The 20178-nt window shown below is 36.1% G+C and overlaps 1 protein-coding gene across 6 annotated transcripts in view; it reads right to left on the bottom strand.

Moving 5' to 3' along the window:
• The window catches only part of LOC127518801 (activin receptor type-1-like), a 76094-nt gene extending 56296 nt beyond the window's left edge, over positions 1-19798 (bottom strand). For 2 of the 6 annotated variants that reach the window (XM_051905966.1, XM_051905969.1), the window contains exons 1-2: positions 19439-19798; positions 1604-1677 (exon numbers count right to left, since the gene is read on the bottom strand). In XM_051905966.1, the coding sequence (XP_051761926.1) occupies positions 1604-1670 (67 nt within the window). In that variant the 5' untranslated portion in view covers positions 1671-1677; positions 19439-19798. Of the gene's footprint in view, positions 1-1603; positions 1678-2980; positions 3012-19438 lie in introns of all 6 variants that reach the window. The other 4 variants (XM_051905965.1, XM_051905968.1, XM_051905964.1 and 1 more) reach the window with 4 other exon arrangements.
• Positions 19799-20178: the final 380 nt, after the last annotated feature.

The following is a 20178-nucleotide window of genomic DNA, read 5'->3' as shown; positions in this document are numbered from 1 at the left end:
AGTGAAACCACCAGAATTGAGAAGAAAAAAAAAGAAAGAAAAAAAATACTGTGACAGATTTTTGGTCATACGGCCCAGCATTAATTCCATTTTAAACAGACAGACAATACAATTTGTCTCTTTTAATATAATATATAGAAAATAGTACTTCTATAAAGAGACACTTAGGCCACATATGAATATGGTTGTCAGTCCTGTATTTGAGTCCTTAATATGGTTACGTTCACACACAGTTCAGTTATTTACACGAGTGACAATCGCATTCCATAACCAAACTCATATCCGTAATTTTCAGGACTCACAACTGCATTTTCAGAAAACCTGCACTGTGTGAACAGGATTCGGACTGGACAACTAGTTGTTTGTCACGCAGTGGCGTAACTTTGTTTTAAAAAGTGGGTGGGACAGGAGTTTGTGTGTGCTGGGGGGTTGTGAAGATTGGATATCAGAAATGTACAATTGCCTAATAAATGCAAAATTTATTGACATATTATTCATGTTTAATGTGATAGTTTCATCTTTACATCTACAATAATACAATATATAGTTAGTTTCGAAAGTATTTACATTAGTGAATAAATATATGGATCCACGTTAAGTATTCTTTAGTCCTAATGGGTTAGCTGTAGAATTTTCATTAAACGTGCCAGAGGATCTGGGTTCCAAGTCGCCCTCGTATAGTTTTTTTTTTGTTTTTCATTAAAACCAAAGATGTACATCAGTGATTGTATATCAAAAGCAGGAAGGGACATGTTTATGTGCATTTTGTTTTGTGATTTCACAGGATTGAATAAAGCGTCTCCACAACGGCATTAAGCAATAGCTTAAAGCGCTCATCTGTGTGAAGACCGCGCAGTGTGCACGAGTTTCAAAAGAACACTGTTGCACCACTGATAACAGCGGCAAGCACTTAGCAGGATTTCAAAAACAACACATCCCAGCGCCAGATCGCCTCTTATTTAACACAAACGAATGAATTGCTAATCAACTAGAGATGTTTTTTTTTTTTTTATTATTAGTATACATCCGTGCCACGTGACACGTCATACAGTGCTAGAGAGCCACTCTGCACTACACAAACACGTGTCTACCATGAGTTACGTGTTTTTGTTTCACTTTCCATAACTTATAGCGACAGAGGTATGAGCTGCGTGTCGTCTGAAGGTCCATTCACTGTTCTAAGTGCGAATTAAATGCTCTGCTCTTCACCCAGATATAAAAGCTGCTGTCAGTTAAAAAAAGACTTGGTAGATGAACTCAAAAGGTTTTGCCCTATTGGACTTTTCAGTTTTATGGACGTCGATTTTGATATTACTTTGGTCACTGTCACTATGGTTACTGGTAAGAGAATACGGGCTTGACTCCCGTTGCACGTTCATGAGACCCTACTGTAAGCTGCTGTTTGAACGGGAAATTTTGAGACTCACACCTTTAAGTAAATGCGGTGTCAATTCCAAAACCTAACAGTGTGAATGTAGCCAAAGACTCACTATATTTGAAAATATACATGGCAACTGCATCACCGAATCACCTACATGTAGCCTACTATTGGTGGGGAAAAATTTTTTTGAAATGATTTTGAAGGCCTGTGTGTCAGTCTTACCTTCCATACAGGCAGCAGGTGAAGCCAACACAACCACCAACAACTGAATCATCTTACTGCTCAACATTATAGACCTAAAGAAAAACAGACAAACATCACAGACATTATCACTGACCCAAAAGAAAACAATCAGCAAAACAGTCAATGTTATATTCATAATAAAAATCAGTTTGAATGTCTGCTGAGAAAAGAGATATTGCTGTCTTAGTATCCTTTTTAGGTGTTGTTAAAGTAAAATTATATAAAATAAAATATTCATTGAACAATCATATTGAAATGATCAATAATAGAAGCCATTATAGAAGTATGAGAAGTTTGTACAATAGGAAATGAACACAAGCAAACAAATCAGTCAAAAGTACAAAAGCAGCACTCTAGTCAGTACAGGATTTAAGTTAAATAAAATATAAAGTTATGAAACTTATGAGCGCGGAATGGCCGCTGACGGCCTGGAGCTCACATCTCCAAATACATCTAAACACATTTTCAAACAGAGCCTGTTTATGTACGAATTGAATATTTGAGGTCTAAATAACTAAATTTCTCACCTAAAAAAAAAAATCTTAAAAGTACATTCCAACATAAATAAAGTAGTAGCTTTGTAAAATTATAGTGGGCTTGCTCCTCTGCTATTGAAGTTCATTGTGAGAAATGCTGCCAGTATAGATCCAGCAGAAACAAGTGGAGTGATACAAATAGTGAAACTGTTTCCATGTGATATTAGTACAATATCACCAAAGCCACTTGAAGGCAAGTCTGCAAGGTTATATAAAAAAAAATATAAAAAAAAAAGCGTAAAGCCTGCTAACGCTGTAGTATGCAGGGAAGGAGTTATTTTATTGGATGTTAATGGAGGAGAGTGAATAAACTACAGTGAATAAACTGTTTTTGTGAGGAAATAGCTTATCATTTAATGCATCGACAGCCCATCGGCTAATCTACTATGGAAGCATATATGTAGCAATATTCAATTTGAAATGTAATATGCAAAATGGCAATGCATTTCTGTATTTAAATTTACATTCTTCATACCATATGTGCAACCTTTGGAGCAAAATGATAATTCAAATTCAATAATATAATTTACATTTGCTATTTCCTACACTAGTTTTAACATAATTTAAACATATTTTAACGCTTTATAAGTTGCAAAATTAAAATTAAAATGTATTACAGGAATGATTACATACGTTTAAAATGTTCAAGCAAAAATTTTAGCAAAATGATCATTTAAATGTTGTTTCTTAATTGCATTTACACTTACAGTTAAAACTCTTGCAATTGCATTTTCATTAAATGTCCTGCAATGAATGTTATCAAAATTCAATATGGATTTGAAAATGCATTCCAAGCACAAAAAAAAAAAAAAATGCACACCTCGCAGCACGTTTGCCTGTCTGTAGAAGTGCTGAAACAGAGAAACATCGAGTGAGCAATGCTTTACAACAGATTACTTTACTCATAGAAATAATCTTAGATAAGCTGTCCAAGATTATTGCTTGCTCTATTCGTATGGTTGTATATTTTTCTCTTTTTATCATATATTATAATAATAATAATAAATATAGCCGCAAGCAGCAATTACAGGGCCAAGCACAAAGGCACAACAAGCCAGCCAACATGGCTATGAGCATTAGACCAACTGCAACAGTGAGCAATTAAAGACCTAATAAGATCATTTTAGGCAAAAGAGCTGAGAAGAAAAAAAAAAAAAAAAAAATCACAAATACAGTCAATAACAAAGATTTACTGGTTTATCACTTTCGACCAATAGGTGGCGTTGTGATCAAATTAATGAGGTATGGTCAGAGTGAGGTGACAATGACACTCGCAAAGTTTTATGTCAATATGTCAAAGGATTGCAGAGATACAGCCTCAAGAGTCATTTTGGCATCAAGCCTCTACTTTGTTGATGTGGTATATGAATATGATTTCATCTATCAACACGAAATCCATAACTTTTTACCACCATGGTCTGAAGATGATACGATTCGATTTTGGTGAAAATTGGACCAACGGTCTAGGAGTAGTTCGAAAAAGTATGTTTTTAAAGAAAATCAAAATGGTGGACAGGAAGTTTGGCTGACTATGGCAAAATTGGCATCAATGTTCTCAGCATGACCCACGGAATCTATTAAGACCAGTCTCATTATAATAGGCCACATTTATATAAAGCTATTAGCATTTTTTTTTTAATTTCATTATAACATTTGACCACAAGGAGGCGCTGTCTCAAAACCTTTTGAGTACCTTCAGAGCATGGTGCCGATGGCACATACTGAGTTTCGTAATGGTACACCAAAGCATTCATAAAATATAGCATTTTATATCATAATACTGTATTGTAGTTAATGGCAATTTCATGTTTTGTTCAATTATAGCGCCACCAAGAGGCACAATCCTACCGCTTTTTTATGTGTCCTCAGAGTGAGCCCATACATGTGTGTGTGTCAAATTTGGTGAAAATATCTAATTTCGTTTCGGAGTTATAGACATTTATATGTATGAGAACATAAAAAATGACCCATGGATGACTTTGTTTTGATTTTTTTGCCACTTACTATCAAAATTTTGATGTTTGGGCTGAAGTCATCTAGTTAACCAACTTGGGTTCCGTGTTTCCTATGCTGGTTTTGTCTCGATCGGACTAACGGTTTTGAAGATATTCGCAAACGTTTTTTAAGCGCTAAATCACACATTGCACAAACCGTAAGGCGAAACCTAGCAAGTTTGGTATCGTTGGACTCGCAAGGATTCAGGAGTCTAATGAGATAACTCCTGTGAAAATAAGCCAACCACATCAAAAGTTATAAGCATATAATAAATTTTTTTCTCCACTAGGTCCGAAACTTCTCAGGCTCCTTCAGGACATCGTGCTGATGACCCATACCGAGTTTCGTAACGATACACTAATGCATTTAAAAAATACAGTAATATACAGTAATATAAAAATACAGCATTTTAACACAAAATTCAAAATGGCAGACGGCCAAAATGGCCGATATGGGAAAATTGGATATCGTTCGACTCGGCATGATGCCTCAAATCTAATGAGAAATTTATGATTTTTAGACAAACCCATCAGAAGTTATAAGCAAAAATAGTAATTTTTCTAGTGTTTCTAACCCTTATGGTTCAAAAGTTATAAGCATAAACATGAGTGGAAATTTGGACAGGTGGTGGCGCTAGAGGGACTGAGTTAGAGACTCCAAATTTGCTATGGACACATTTCAGAATGCCCTCTATCAGTGTGCCAAATTTCCCGCATACAGTTCTATGGGCTGCCATAGACTTCAATGGCGGAAGAAGAAGAATAAGAAGAACACGAACGGATACAATAGGTGCCTACGCACCTTCGGTGCTTGGCCCCTAATAATTTCTATACCCAAAAATAACTGATATTTAAACCTCTCTTTCACACACTAGAAAGCAACCCACCCAGACAGTCTCTAATGCTCCTAAAATTCACTCTGGTGATGTCTAAATTTCTCTCTTCTCCATTTTAGAAACATTTTGGACAGCTACACAGCAACAAATTGCATAAGCCTATTCTTTTTCTTCTTTTTTAAATCGCTTTTTTTTTCTTCTATGAAACAATTTCATTTAAAAAAAAAAATGTATTTAAAACTTCTCAACTGCTAATGTTTTTCAACATTGTACAAAAGCTATCAATGCCACAAAACTACAGATCCAGCACATCCCAAAGGTGCTCTACTTGACTGAGGTCTGTGACTGTGGAGGTCATTTGAGTCTAGTGAACTCATTGTCATGTTCAAGAAACCAGTTTGAGATCATTTGAGTTTTGTGACAAGGTGCGTTATCCTGCTGGAAGTAGCCATCAGAAGATGGGTAGACTGTGGTCATAAAGGCATGGACATGATCAGCAACAATACTCAAGTAGGCTGTGGTGTTTAAATGATGCTCAATTGGAACTGAAAATATCCTCCACACCATCACACCACCAGAACCTGTTCACATCAGACCAAAGTGCAGATGTGAAAGATGGGTTTAGACATCACCAGAGTTATTTTCAAGAACAAAAATTAATATTATCATTATCATTATTATTATAAATAACATTAGCATCTAGAAGGACTACACATTGTATTATTAACATAAAATGATGCATAAACAACAATCAGAACAATAAAAAGAGAAAAACATGCAACCATACTGATAGAGAAAGCAATAATCTGTGTAAATGTGAGTGTAAGTTAAAATTAAAATAAAACTGTGAGTGTAAATGCAATTAAGAAAAATAACATTTAAATGATCATTTTGCTACAATTTGAGCTTGAACATGTTAAATGTATATAAGCATTTCTGTAATACATTATCACTTTAATTTTGCAACTTATAAAGTGTTAAAATATATGTCTAAATTATATGTGGAAATAGCAAGTGCAAATTATATTATTGAATTATCATTTTGCTCCAAAGGTTGCACATATAGTATGGAAAATGTAAATTTAAATACAGAAATGCATTGCCATTTTACATATTGCATTGCTATTTTGCATATTACATTTTAACTTGAATAGTGCTACCCATATGCTTCCATAACTTCAACAGGTTTGCTCTTAAAGGATTAGTTCACTTTCATATAAAATTTTCCTGATAATTTACTCACCTCCATGTCATCCAAGATGTTTATGTCTTAATTTCTTTTCGACTGAAGAAAGAAAGGTTTTTGATGAAAACATTCCAGGATTATTCTCCTTATAATGGACTTTAATGGCCTCCAAATGGTTGAAGGTCAAAATTATAGTTTCAGTGCAGCTTCAAAGGGCTTTAAACAATACCAGATGAGGAATAAGGGTCTTATCTAGCGAAACGATCGGTCATTTTCGAAAAAAAAAAAAATGTAAATGTATATGCTTTATATAAACAAATGATCGCCTTCCACGTTCACCTTCCGCCAAAACCGTACTTTCGTATTCTTCAAAAAGTTTACGCTGTATGTCCTATGCCTTCCCTATTCTACTTGTGGAAAAAATGTAACTGCCGCTGCGTTCATTCCATAAGTAGAATAGGGAAGGCGTAGGACATACAGCGTAAGCTTTTTGAAGAATACGAAAGTACGGTTTTGGCGGAAGCACTTGGAAGGCGATCATTTGTTTATACTAATGTTAACAAATTAAACTTTATTGTAAAGTGTTACCATTAGGGGTGTAGCAATACATGTATTTGTCCTGAACCATCACGGTACGGTTTATCACGTCACGGGTTATCATTTTAACCAAATGAAAACTAAGCGTAAAAGTGGACTTTAATTTCTTTATTTAATTTCTTATCCTGTGGCCCCCTCTATAGGACATCATTACTATTACAGCCAATGTAAATCTATGGAATTTTTTGGAGTTTTGATCATAATTTATACAAAAAACGTTAAGTCTAATCAGTTAGAATATAGAATATAAGATATAGTACATTAAGTCAGAACAGTCTGAAGGTCTTCTGCAAGGTGGCCATGCTGTTGGTGTTAAAAAAAAAAAAAAAAAAAATCACATGATCAGCGACTAGTCAACATCAAGCTTAAAGCATCATGGCAGAGCATTAAAGTCAACAAGTTGACAAGTGAAGGTGTTGTGTATAGTTTTTACCTGTGTTTAGATTCATCGTATATAGATTCATTATATCATAATATGATTTGACAGTGGTGAGTGAGTAGCCAGCACGGTTTTACTTGTGGTTACCAATCAGTCTCACTGTCAGAATATTTTCATTTAAGCCTATAATAATAAAATAATTATAAATAAAATAATTCTTAACAATAGCTATGAGCTTGTATAATTCATATATTTGTTCCAAGGAAAATAGTTGTACACAGCTGTAAATTGCCAAGCTATTTATTTATTATGGTCTTATATCTGCATACTGTTGGGTATCATGTTTCCAAGTAAAAACAATACTTTTAAGTTTACTTTAGCTTATTTATTTGAAACTGTTACGTGTTACACCCCCAACCCCAAGGCCCACCTCAACTTTTCGATTTGATAATCCGGTCCTCAAATGAAGCTAATTGAATAGCTCTAAAATAGAGTCTGACTACAGGGACCCTTCTCTCTTTCTCTCCAGTCTTTTTCCACTCCTCTGATATAGCTCTGATATCTTTTATCATACACATTTATCTTGATTAATTTGAGGGCAAATCCACCTGTCTTCAGTAAAGAACAGATAGCAGGCCTGCACTGCCAGAGTTATACAGACAAATCAGATCGAATGAAGATTGTCCAGATCAGACTTGAAAATTACAGGCATGCCAGTATGCCCCCAAAAAAAAAAAAAAAAACCACAAACAGTCTGATATGCGCATGACAGTCAAATAACATGCGAGACAGACAGACCATGTTCTCATATCCATGTCTGTGTGTGCTCAACTCCATCTGCCCTAAATGACGGAGTCTTAAATCTGATCCCCCCTTAGGGCTATGCTAACCAGTGATCCTCTCACTCTCTTCTAGCCTCATTCTGCTATCCTCCTCTTGAATTTTCTTTCTCTTGCATTGTTTTGACTGCACCGCCAGCTGTTTCTGGCAGCCAAATTATAGTGCACAGAAGAAATGATTGCTTCCCCTCTTTCTCCATCTCTGCTCTCTCAGACAATGTGGGCAAATTACATACTTTACCCTGCTGTGAAATACCAACTGCAAAGTTTCTTAGCAGAGACAAGAAATGTAGAAAAGTAGAAATACAGATATGGACACCACAACCTCTGAGTTAATGTTGCGGTCCAATTAGTACTTATTCAGGTTTTAAAGTTATTACCCACCAACCACAAAATGCAGGTGAAAATCAACTTTGGTGGATAACGCGGTAACAACCTCACTAGCCAATTTGGTGGGTTATGATCATAAACAATGTCCTATCACTTTCCATCAAGAGTCCTTCCCCAAAGAGGAGCCTCCAATATTAGCAACAAAACAAAGCGTAAAGTGGGTTGCATGCTGGACGAGGAGCATCATGCCATGTCTTTAAAATATTAATGCAATGTTTTCTATGAGAGTACGCACACCAGCAGCATAGCTTGGCAGGGACTGTCTACGACTCCAGAGGCTGTTCAAAATCCTGCCGCGCCACAGAACACCACTCACATAGCTTTCCATTATATAACATTAACAACGAGCACAGCTGTTCGTTGTCTTCTAACCTGTTCCCTACTTCTTTCATCAATACACGCCCTTTATCTACGCTCGCTCTGCACTTCTCTTGTGCCAGAATGCTAGTGAACCTTTACATTCACCCTTGCCTATCTTGATTGCCTTGATTCCTTTCATTCTGTTTTTTGACTTGCTGGCATAAAACAATTAGTCTACATGTCTCTTTTGGTTAACGTTGATTAAGTGAACGCTTAAGTCTTCACTGTCAGTCTCCTACACAGTTGACGTAGTAAACAGTGCAGCACTTCCGGGTTCTACGTCAAAACCCTGGCTTAATATTGGTCAACGCTCTACAAGTGAGCAGCACAACACATGTGTGTGATGCTGACGCACGAGCTGGTCGTCATTCTGACGTAGAACCTGGAAGCGCTGCACTGTGTTTACAACATAAACAGCGAAGGAGAATGACAGGGAAGGGAAGAACATGTTGAATAAAGTTGTTATTTTTGTTTTGTTTTTGCGCACAAAAAGTATTCTAGTCCATTCTAGTCACATGGACTATTTTAACGATGTCTTTACTACCTTTCTGGACCTTGAATGTGGTAATTACGTTGCTTTCTATGGGAGATAAGAAACCTCTCAGATTTCATCAAAAATATCTTAATTTGTGTTCCGAAGATGAATGAAGGTCTTATGGGTGTGGAATGACATGACAGAATGACAGAAATTACAATTTCTGGGTGATTTCTTCACGCCTTTAAAGAAAAAAGGGGTGGGAGAGACTTTAGAAAGACGGCAGCATTGTTATTTTATTTTTACACAGAGGTTGGTAGGTCTGTTAGTAAAATCAGTTGCAATCCTTGTTGCATTATATGCCAATTGTGACAGTGGGAAAAAGCACTTGTTGCATTTTTCCTCCCAAAGTTTACATTTTAATAATGTATTAGTAAATGTTGAAATTAACATTAACAATGATTAATAAAGTGCAGTTCATTATTAGTTCATGTTAACTAATATAGTTAACTAATGCTAACTAATAAACCTTATTGTAAAGTGTTACCAATTTCGCTATAATTTTTTTACAAGCCCCATTTCCATAAAAGTTGGGACATTTTGTAAAACACAATAAAAACCACAATCTGTGATTTGTTAATTTTCTTGAACCACAATTAGCAGGTGAATTGGTAATAGGTGAGGGTATCATGTTTGGGTGTAAAAGAGCTTTTCAGTATTTGCAAGAAAAGATGGGTCTTGGCTCACCACTTTGTGCCAAATGTCATGAGAGAATTGTCAAACTATTCAAAAATCACATTTCTCAAAGCAAGACTGCAAAGAATTTATGTCTTTCACCATCTACCATACATAATATGGTAGATATGGGATATGGTAATTCATGGAATCAAGAGAAATCTCAGTCTGTATAGGGCAAGGTAGGACACCTCAGTTGAGTTCAGTTAAATGTGCATGACCTTTGAGCCCTCAGATGGCATTTCATTAGAAACCGCCATGCTACTGTGTCAAATTAAGCCACATGGACTCGGGAGTACTTTGGAAAACAGTTGTCACTTAACAGTCTGACGCTGCATCAAGAAATGCAACTCAAATCTCTGTTACACAAGGAGAAAGCTATACATCGATTCTATGCAGAGATGCTGCCGAGTTCTATGGGCCCGAGCTCATCTCAGATGGTCTAAAAGACAGTGGAAATGCAGAGGTGGAAGTAACGAATTACAACTACTCACGTTACTGTAATTAAGTAGCTTTTTCGGGTTTTTGTACTTTAGGTACATTTTTAAATCTGTAATTTTACTTGTAATTAAGTACTAATTAAAGGTGCTCTAAGTGATCCTGGGTGGAGTAACTTCCTGTTGACGTTCGAAGTGTTGTCAAACAAAACAGAGGCTAGCTAGACCCTCCCTCCCTCCCTCCCTCCCTCCTCCAATACAGACTTTCATCAGCGACAGGTGCAAAAGAAAACATCTGTCATGGTATGGGGGTGCATCACTGCAAACGGCATGGGTGACTTGCATTTGTGTGAAGGTACCATTGACATGGAGGCATACAGTGGGTACGTAAAGTATTCAGACCCCCTTAAATTTTTCACTCTTCGTTATATTGCAGCCATTTGCTAAAATCATTTAAGTTCATTTTTATTCCTCATTAATGTACACACAGCACCCCATATTGACAGAAAAACACAGAATTGTTGACATTTTTGCAGATTTATTAAAAAAGAAAAACTGAAATATCACATGGTCCTAAGTATTCAGACCCTTTGCTCAGTATTTAGTAGAAGCACCCTTTTGATCTAATACAGCCATGAGTCTTTTTGGGAAAGATGCAACAAGTTTTTTACACCTGGATTTGGGGATCCTCTGCCATTCCTCCTTGCAGATCCTCTCCAGTTCTGTCAGATTGGATGGTAAACGTTGGTGGACAGCCATTTTTAGGTCTCTCCAGAGATGCTCAATTGGGTTTAAGTCAGGGCTCTGGCTGGGCCATTCAAGAACAGTCACGGAGTTGTTGTGAAGCCACTCCTTCGTTATTTTAGCTGTGGGCTTAGGGTCATTGTCTTGTTGGAAGGTAAACCTCCGGCCCAGTCTGAGGTCCTGAGCACTCTGGAGGTTTTCGTCCAGGATATCCCTGTACTTGGCCGCATTCATCTTTCCCTCGATTGCAACCAGTCGTCCTGTCCCTGCAGCTGAAAAACACCCCCACAGCATGATGCTGCCACCACCATGCTTCACTGTTGGGACTGTATTGGACAGGTAATGAGCAGTGCCTGGTTTTCTCCAAACATACCGCTTAGAATTAAGGCCAAAAAGTTCTATCTTGGTCTCATCAGACCAGAGAATCTTATTTCTCACCATCTTGGAGTCCTCCATGCGGGCTTTCATGTGTCTTGCACTGAGGAGAGGCTTCCGTCGGGCCACTCTGCCATAAAGCCCCGACTGGTGGAGGGCTGCAGTGATGGTTGACTTTCTACAACTTTCTCCCATCTCCCGACTGCATCTCTGGAGCTCAGCCACAGTGATCTTTGGGTTCTTCTTTACCTCTCTCACCAAGGCTCTTCTCCCCCGATAGCTCAGTTTGGCCGGACGGCCAGCTCTAGGAAGGGTTCTGGTCGTCCCAAACATCTTCCATTTAAGGATTATGGGAGGCCACTGTGCTCTTAGGAACCTTAAGTGCAGCAGAATTTTTTTTTGTAAACTTGGCCAGATCTGTGCCTTGCCACAATTCTGTCTCTGAGCTCTTCAGGCAGTTCCTTTGACCTCATGATTCTCATTTGCTCTGACATGCACTGTGAGCTGTAAGGTCTTATACACTGTAAACCCTAACGCTCAAAATACTTAATTCGTTTGAGTAGGACAAACTTAAATTAAACAAATTAATTCAGTTAAATTAACTGTTATGAGTATTTAAAACTTTCTTTTACTTTTGAGTTCACAGCACTGACATATTTCAAGTAAACTAAATTGTTTTGCCCATGCTTTGCCCATGGCACTATGGCACTAACTTAATATGATTGAGTTGAGTTGCAGCAGATTTCTAATTCCCAGCATGCTTTGCATCAGACTGTATAAATGTTGAAATTAAGTGTTATTTTGTGTGTTTTTGCATAAGATTAACATAGGGAGACATAAGTTAGTGTTTAATGTTGTGTTATGTTGGGATTGACAGGGGGTTCTGTTATGTTAGTTTTGTAGGGTTACCATTCTGGTGAAGAGTAGACCGTGTGGTTAGGTTGAGGATGGGCTGCAAAACTTTTAAGACCACATATACTGTATGTTGTTTGATTACATACATGCAAGTATATATTGACAGTCTCTTTGATAGTTATAACAGCATGTGTTTTTTGCTAACTAACATTTAACCAAGATCTGAATGTGATGTTTACGTAAATTAACTATATGTACTTGAGTGGGGCGAGGCTGAGAACCATGGGAGCGAAGGAATGCCAGTGATGTGATTGTTAATGAGAGACACCTGTGCACCACACTGGCCTTGCTCCACCTCCACGGCTCTCAGCCCCGCCCCACTTGTCACAAAAAAATTAAGTTCTACCAACTTAAAAAAAATAAGTTAGATAACTTAAATGTTTTGAGGTAATAAGTTTCCTCAAATGTTTTGAGTATTCTGAACTTATTGAGTTTTACAGTGTATAGACAGGTGTGTGGCTTTCCTAATCAAGTCCAGTCAGTATAATCAAACACAGCTGGACTCAAATGAAGGTGTAGAACCATCTCAAGGATGATCAGAAGAAATGGACAGCACCTGAGGTAAATATATGAGTGTCACAGCAAAGGGTCTGAATACTTAGGACCATGTGATATTTCAGTTTTTCTTTTTTAATAAATCTGCAAAAATGTCAACAATTCAGTGTTTTTCTGTCAATATGGGGTGCTGTGTGTACATTAATGAGGGAAAAAAATGAACTTAAATGATTTTAGCAAATGGCTGCAATATAACAAAGAGTGAAAAATTTAAGGGGGTCTGAATACTTTCCGTACCCACTGTATATTTGAATTGTACAGACACATAAACTGCCATCAAGATGACATCTTTCCTGAGTAGCACAACAAAGCCAGGCCTCATTCTGCATTGATACATCAGAGTGGTTCCTAGACAAGGAGAGTCAGACAGCGATGACGACAGACTGTTGTGCAGATGTCTTGTATCAGGTGAGATTGGGTAAAAATTCCACTTGCAAAACTGCAACAATTAGTATCCTCAATTCCCAAATGATTAAAAAAATTGTAATTTAAAAGGAAAGGTGATGTGACACAGTGGTAAACACAGCTCTGTCCCAACTTTTTTGGAGTGTGTTGCAGCCATCAAAAATCAAAATTTGTTTATACTTACAAAATACAATAAAGTTGTTCAGTGAAAACATTGGAAATCTTTTCTTTGTACTTTTGTCAGTTAAATAGAGGTTTGGGAGAATTAACAAATCACAGATTCTTGATTTTATTGCATTTTACAAAATGTCCCAGCTTTTCTGTAAATGGGGTTTGTATATCACAGAATGTAAATATATCCGCATAGTGCGTACTAGTGGTTAAACGGATCGTTGTTGATCCGTGATCCATACGGACCAAGCCCCACGGTTCAGTACGCATGTGATTCACGGATCAATTGCAAGTTTAACTGCAATAGAGTGAAAGGTTATCATTTGCACGTGTTTTGTCTTGCTAGTTTACACATTAAATAGATATAAAACCATTATGTCAATGTCATTTTACGTTTAATTACATTTCTGTACACAAAAATGAATACTACAGTTAGACCTTATATTTATTTGTAACTTTATGATGTATTTATCTATGCTTGTAATTAGTGTACAGTCTGTTCACTTTCCTTTAATAATGTATTAGTTAAGCTAGTAGTTTCTGCTGTGGTATCGGAGTAGTTAAAGTGGGCTAAGTAATAAGTGCAAAGTTACCCCCCACCCCCCAACTTATTTATTTTTTTATTTTTTTATTATTAATTTTTTTTTGTGCTGATCCGTAAAATGATTCGATCCGTGACTTAATAACCGTGATATGATCCAAACCGTGAGTTTTGTGATCCGTTGAACCACTAGTGTGTACTCCAAGTTATTGACAATTTGATAAAGAAACATGCATGAATGAGGAATAAAGAGCATGCATGCTTGCTGTTAAGCATGCATGATGGTAAAATGAGTTAAGCACAATAAACACAGAAAGCAGCCTCTCTCTAGACAGCATCCAATCCTAAATTTAATTATTTTTGGGCTTATAGCACTTGAGTTGTCAATTAACTGATACTGACAAGGCAACCACAGTGGAATGCAAGCAACCGCCACAACAGCAATGTTCAAGTTTTTCAATCTTTTCATAAGTCTATGCGCTTCTTGTTTTATACTTCATGCATGTGTATTGTAACATTCTTCAAAATATCTTCTTTAGTGTTCAACAAATGAAAGAAACTCATACAGGTTTGGAACAACATGAGGGTGAGTAATTATGACAGAATTTTCATTTTTGGGTAAAAGCTCCTTTAAACACAGTCAATTATATCTGAAGTGAAGGTAAACCGTTAAGAGAAAACCAGATACATGTCAGTACGTATGTTGGATCTGTGTATTCATTCTTAACGTGACAGCAGCCTAATATACCAGCTGCAGTCTATCATAATTTTAATCAAACAACAAAAGACTAAGAGAAAATCACTCAATGCTCTTAAGAATCAATTGATACTAATTCATAGAATGTCATACAGTGAAGACTAAGCAGTATTTTATATTTGATTCAATTTCTGTAGTATTTCTTAATTCATACTGTACCTGAAAAACTTTAATTTGTATCTTCATATTAGTCCTATTGTTTGTAATTTGCTTCTTTGATCTTACATTTTAATAACAAAATAAATTAACAAAAGTAACTAATTTGTGATATATTATCATGAAATACAATTTCTCATATTGTGAAATAATATAGTCATATCGCCCACCCCTACTGTCAGCTAGTTTTAGGATCAAACTCATTATAAAAAGTAAAGGAACTTTGGAATGAGTAATCTGAGACCACTGTCATGTAAACCTGTTAAAACAAAGAGGACCTGAAACCACACTCCTTGAACTCCGAAGAACAGTATATGCAAACCACAATTTTGAATCTACTGTGAAGGTTTTGTATGGAGCTGGTGAGTCAATTTTTGCAAGCCCATGTCTGTCAGTAAGTCGATAGTTGATATAATTTTAATAAACAAATAAATATTAATTAATGTGTGTGTGTGTGTGTGTGTGTGTGTGTGTGTGTGTGTGTGTGTGTGTGTGTGTGTGTGTCAGCCATCATAGGGAGCATGCAAATATGGAGACGGAGATGTTTTGTTTATCCTTAATGTGTTGAGTATTATAAATGGAAGAACCTGTACAAGTATGTGAGCCATGAATTGTAGATCTGTCACCTTGCCAAAGACTCTTCCCAGAGTATTTGGATCTTGTTTTCATTTTAATGTCTTTCAGATCCAAATAAAAGCAATCATGTGTGTGTGTGTGTGTGTGTGTGTGTTCCCCCTCATGATCCAGAAGTTTTGGGAATGAAAATCTTCTGTCACATGATCTTCAGAAGAAATGAGTATTCATGTCATACTAACATTAAGACTGTAAATGATACTGTGCCCTTATGGAAATGCATGTGAACACAGAGGCAAAGCATGCAAGCTCTGCACAAAAGTATTTAAGTATTAAAAAACTAAATATTTTCAAGAATGTTGATAACCAAACAACATTGGAACAAACCGAATGGACAAAAATCACTAAGTAATCTCTCAAAATATATTATTTCCACAGAAGAAAGTTAGTTATACAAATTTCAAAAGACATGAGGGAGAATAAATGATAACAGAATTTTCATGATATCGGATATTTCATGATCGGAATTTTGTATGATATCTTGAGCACTTTAATGATCACATCAAAGTACATTTTATAAGACATTTCACTCACTTGTGATTGAAAAACAGTGTAAACTGCTGCAATTAATAAAAATATTAGTTGGTCGGTTTTATTTTGGAGTACAAATTGCCATTTTTAATGCCAATTTAATGCCAATTTCCAGTACAAAAATCTGGTGAAAAAAATAGTTCTCAATTGTTGTGAATCCTCATGTTCCTTCTTTGGTGATTTGCATTTTTTTGATTGGACTGACATCTCTTAGGTGAATATTTAAATTCATAAACATGTTGGAAATATGAAACACTTCTTTGTTTTGGATAGCAGACAAAACTCTGTGTTAACAGGTTTTAGATACCAGACAAAAAGATGTCTTCTGACATAGGGCCAGATTTACTAAACAGGCAAATTAGCGTGAAAACATAATTCCAAAAAAGCGCCGATGGGAGTGGAAAGTTCTGCACATGATCTACTTACGATGTGCAAATTAAAGAACACAGACGCAGTCGGATCATTTCCATAATGACTAATGCAATCTACCAAGAGCAGCCCAAATTAGCCTCTGGTTTAAGACATGCTTTTTTTGGGTAGTAAATAATGGCGCAAATACCAGTAAATTGACAAACCTTAGTAAATTACCTTGCATGATTCATTTAAATACCCTCCTCCTGTTTTTCGTCTGAAAGGGAAACTCCTACAAATGCATATGCAATAAGGTCGGCCGCAAAAATAACCCTGTCCGTGTCTTTTCAACGCTAATTTTTCACTGCATGTCTTTATTAAATCCTGACAGTATTTTTTTTAACGCCAAAAGAGGGTTTGCGCTGGTGCAAGCTGTTAGTAAATCTGGCCTATAATCTAGTAAAGAGACTGGATCCAACATTTTTGGCTTTCCAGAATGCATCAATGTAAAATGTTGTTAAAGACAACTTAAATAAAAACTGTACAAAAATGAAATCCTCCTTTTTAAGGACTTTTCAGTGAATGACAGTGTCTATATATACACACACACACACACACACACACACACACACACTAGGGATGTCAATTTTACACAAATTCCCATAATCGACTGTGGTTTAAATTAACGATCAATTAATCGATCGATTAATCGTTAGCATTAATACTGCAATATGCATCTACTGCAGTGGTATATAGTCAACAGCATGACAGAGTGTGCAAATGCTGCTAAAAAACGCTATGTTCCTCACCAAATGAATGAGAAGGGTTTTTAAATCTAAATTAATCTGGCTGGTAAGATTGTAAAATGACTCGATGTGATTGCTCATTTAATTAAATTACTTATTTAATTATCAAATATAACGACTGATACAAGTGAATGTATGAATGAGCTGCGCCATTTCGTCTACTACAAGTATGTATTTTCAGCATCTGCTGTATCACAATATGAGGACGTTAACACGAACATATCCAGAGTGAGAGAGAATGCTTAATAAGCATTTTATCATTTTATTTGAAAAACTATTGTCAAATACGCTCTGAAACTCAAAGGTCATCGTTACAACCGGTCAAAATAAAAGTCTGGTTTAACTTTTATGAAATTATGACAAAAATATATTACTATATTGTACAATAGAAAGCACTTATCAAAATAATAAAAATAATAATACTATTTATTTAAACATTATTTAAGGAATATCATTTTTTGTCCATGTTTTAAATTAGTAAATCTCTGTTGTGCAGCACTTTGCCAAAAAATAAAATGATAAAATTTTGATTGCATTTTAAAACATTCATTAAATTGATCGTTTTGTGCATTAATTTCATTACCAACGTTTTTGATCATATATTTGTATTAAAACATAAAAATAAAAATACATTTCATAGTGCTCTATTATTTTTTTAATTTTAATAAATTATTAAATGATAAAAATAAGTTGTTTATCTAATCCATAATCAATTATTAAATGTAATTGATGTTTGTGATTATTGAAATTTGAATAAACAAAAGTTTGTTATAATAAAGCATTTGTTCAACCAAAAAAACTGCTTTCATTCATTTAACAGTAATTTTAACTGATGATAATATCGTATTGTTCCGCACATAAGACGACCCTGATTGTTCATCTGAAAGAAGATGGTCATATACATCTAGGATGGCTTGAGGGTGAGTAAATCATGGGATAATTTTCATTTTTGGGTGAACTAACCCTTTAATACCATGATATTTTCTGAGATGGTTATCACACCCTGACAATCTCATACCATTTACAACCCTAGAGGCAAGATGCTACAAACAACGGCCGGAGAAAGACCGGCAGCTGCAGCAATTTGTGCTTGCTGTCTCTCCAGATCTGAGACTTTGGAAAAAATATTTTAAATAATAATAATAATAATAATAATAATAATAATTCTTAGGAAAACAATGGGGCCCTGAGTACTTTCAGTGTCTGGGCCCTAATTAAAATAAATTCTCCATCTATTTTTTTAGAAATACTGTATATCATTATAAATCAAAGCAGAGCAAGTGTTTTTGGCAATTTTAATTACATTTTTCCCATTCATTCCTGTCCTTGCTATGAAGCCTAAACACAATTTTTGTTAAACACTGAATATCATTCATTTCTATCAGCCAATGTGACTATGAAACACACTGACTGCTGTATGACAGGAACCATCCTTAAATTAAAATCTTGTAAAAAAAAAAAAAAAACCTTGGCTAATATATTAATACTAATGTATACTTTATTACACAGTGGACCACTAGACATAGACATGAATATATCTGTAGGTCTATATGAAAAGTATAACTTGAAACAATATAACTTGAAAAGTTATATTGTTTCATTTTTAATACGTAAATGACATAGTGTGAGCTCTCTGAGTGTCTTCTGTCTAAGCATTGTTATGCTGAAAGCTCAGTGTAAAGGTGATGGCTCCGCAGAGGTGAGAGTCGAACCTTCAGCCTCGTTTGCATCACAAAGACACACTAACAAAGTGTCGATTGCGCCCTACGAGTCGCCGTAACGAGCCACCACAAAACCTTCCAAAATCCTAACTCAACATGTGCGTTTTCCAAAGCTTATACATTTGGAAATAATTTTAAGCTAGCTTAAATATCTGAAGGCTTTGACTCGTGTTACACAACACTTTTGGATGCGTTTTAATTGGACATGTACATAGCCTACTAGTTTACATTTCGAACAGAGAATGTCTTCAAATAAACTCATTACAGAATAAGCAAATAATCTCTAGTAGTACGAACACCGAGAAAGTTCAGCTATCTAGACCAAAACTTTTAAAGCAAAGCAAACACGCGATTCTTCAATAAAGGTAATGCAAACGCACAGATCTTACCTTCACAACGCGTTCAGAAGAGCTGGAAGATATTATGAACGCCTCTCAGACCTCAGTCCTGTCGTGCAGAGAACAGCGCGCATTCTCCGTCTACATCCATAAACTTCATCAACTTCATGCAATATTTACAATCGAACCGTAGTCGTGCTGGACCCTTCCTGCTTTCGCGTGTTTTACTAGCTGTGAATGCGTGGGACAGGCCTGCAGTAGGAGGAGCGCCCCCACCCCACTCACACCGCACTCACACACTCCCGGCGCTTCATTTCCTATGCGTAAGTTCCCATATCTTCTAACGAGGCGAAGGGTGCTTAAATGGATACTCGTTTCCTCACTCCTCTGGCCTCCAGCCTGTGACCTGGTGTTACAATATATTCGGTTCCTGAGATATTTGTTTCCACTGGGTGGCGCATGAGTGAGTAAAGTAATTTTGCCTGACAGATAAAAAAAAAAGGCCTAGATAACGGAGGTAAAGGATACAGAAGAATGTGAGCGAATAACCTAAGGGGCTAGTCTAGTCTAATGCATTTTAATTTGACTCTTTGATGTGTCTTTGCCTTTTTTTTAAACTTGTGAGTCTTCAAAAATTCGTTTGAATAGTTTGTGCCAAAAGAATGACTGAAATAAACCTCCACAAATGTATCCACCTAATAAAATGCATGTACTGTAAGCTACCCTGGTGTGATTTATCTGTCATCCTTAATTTCTTGCTCATTTTGTAGATAGCCAGCAGTGTTTCCCAA

Source organism: Ctenopharyngodon idella, chromosome 9 (genome assembly GCF_019924925.1).
Source record: "Ctenopharyngodon idella isolate HZGC_01 chromosome 9, HZGC01, whole genome shotgun sequence".
Lineage (NCBI taxonomy): Eukaryota > Metazoa > Chordata > Actinopteri > Cypriniformes > Xenocyprididae > Ctenopharyngodon > Ctenopharyngodon idella.
Note: the sequence above shows the minus strand (reverse complement) of the source record. Positions and strands in the feature narration are given on the sequence as shown.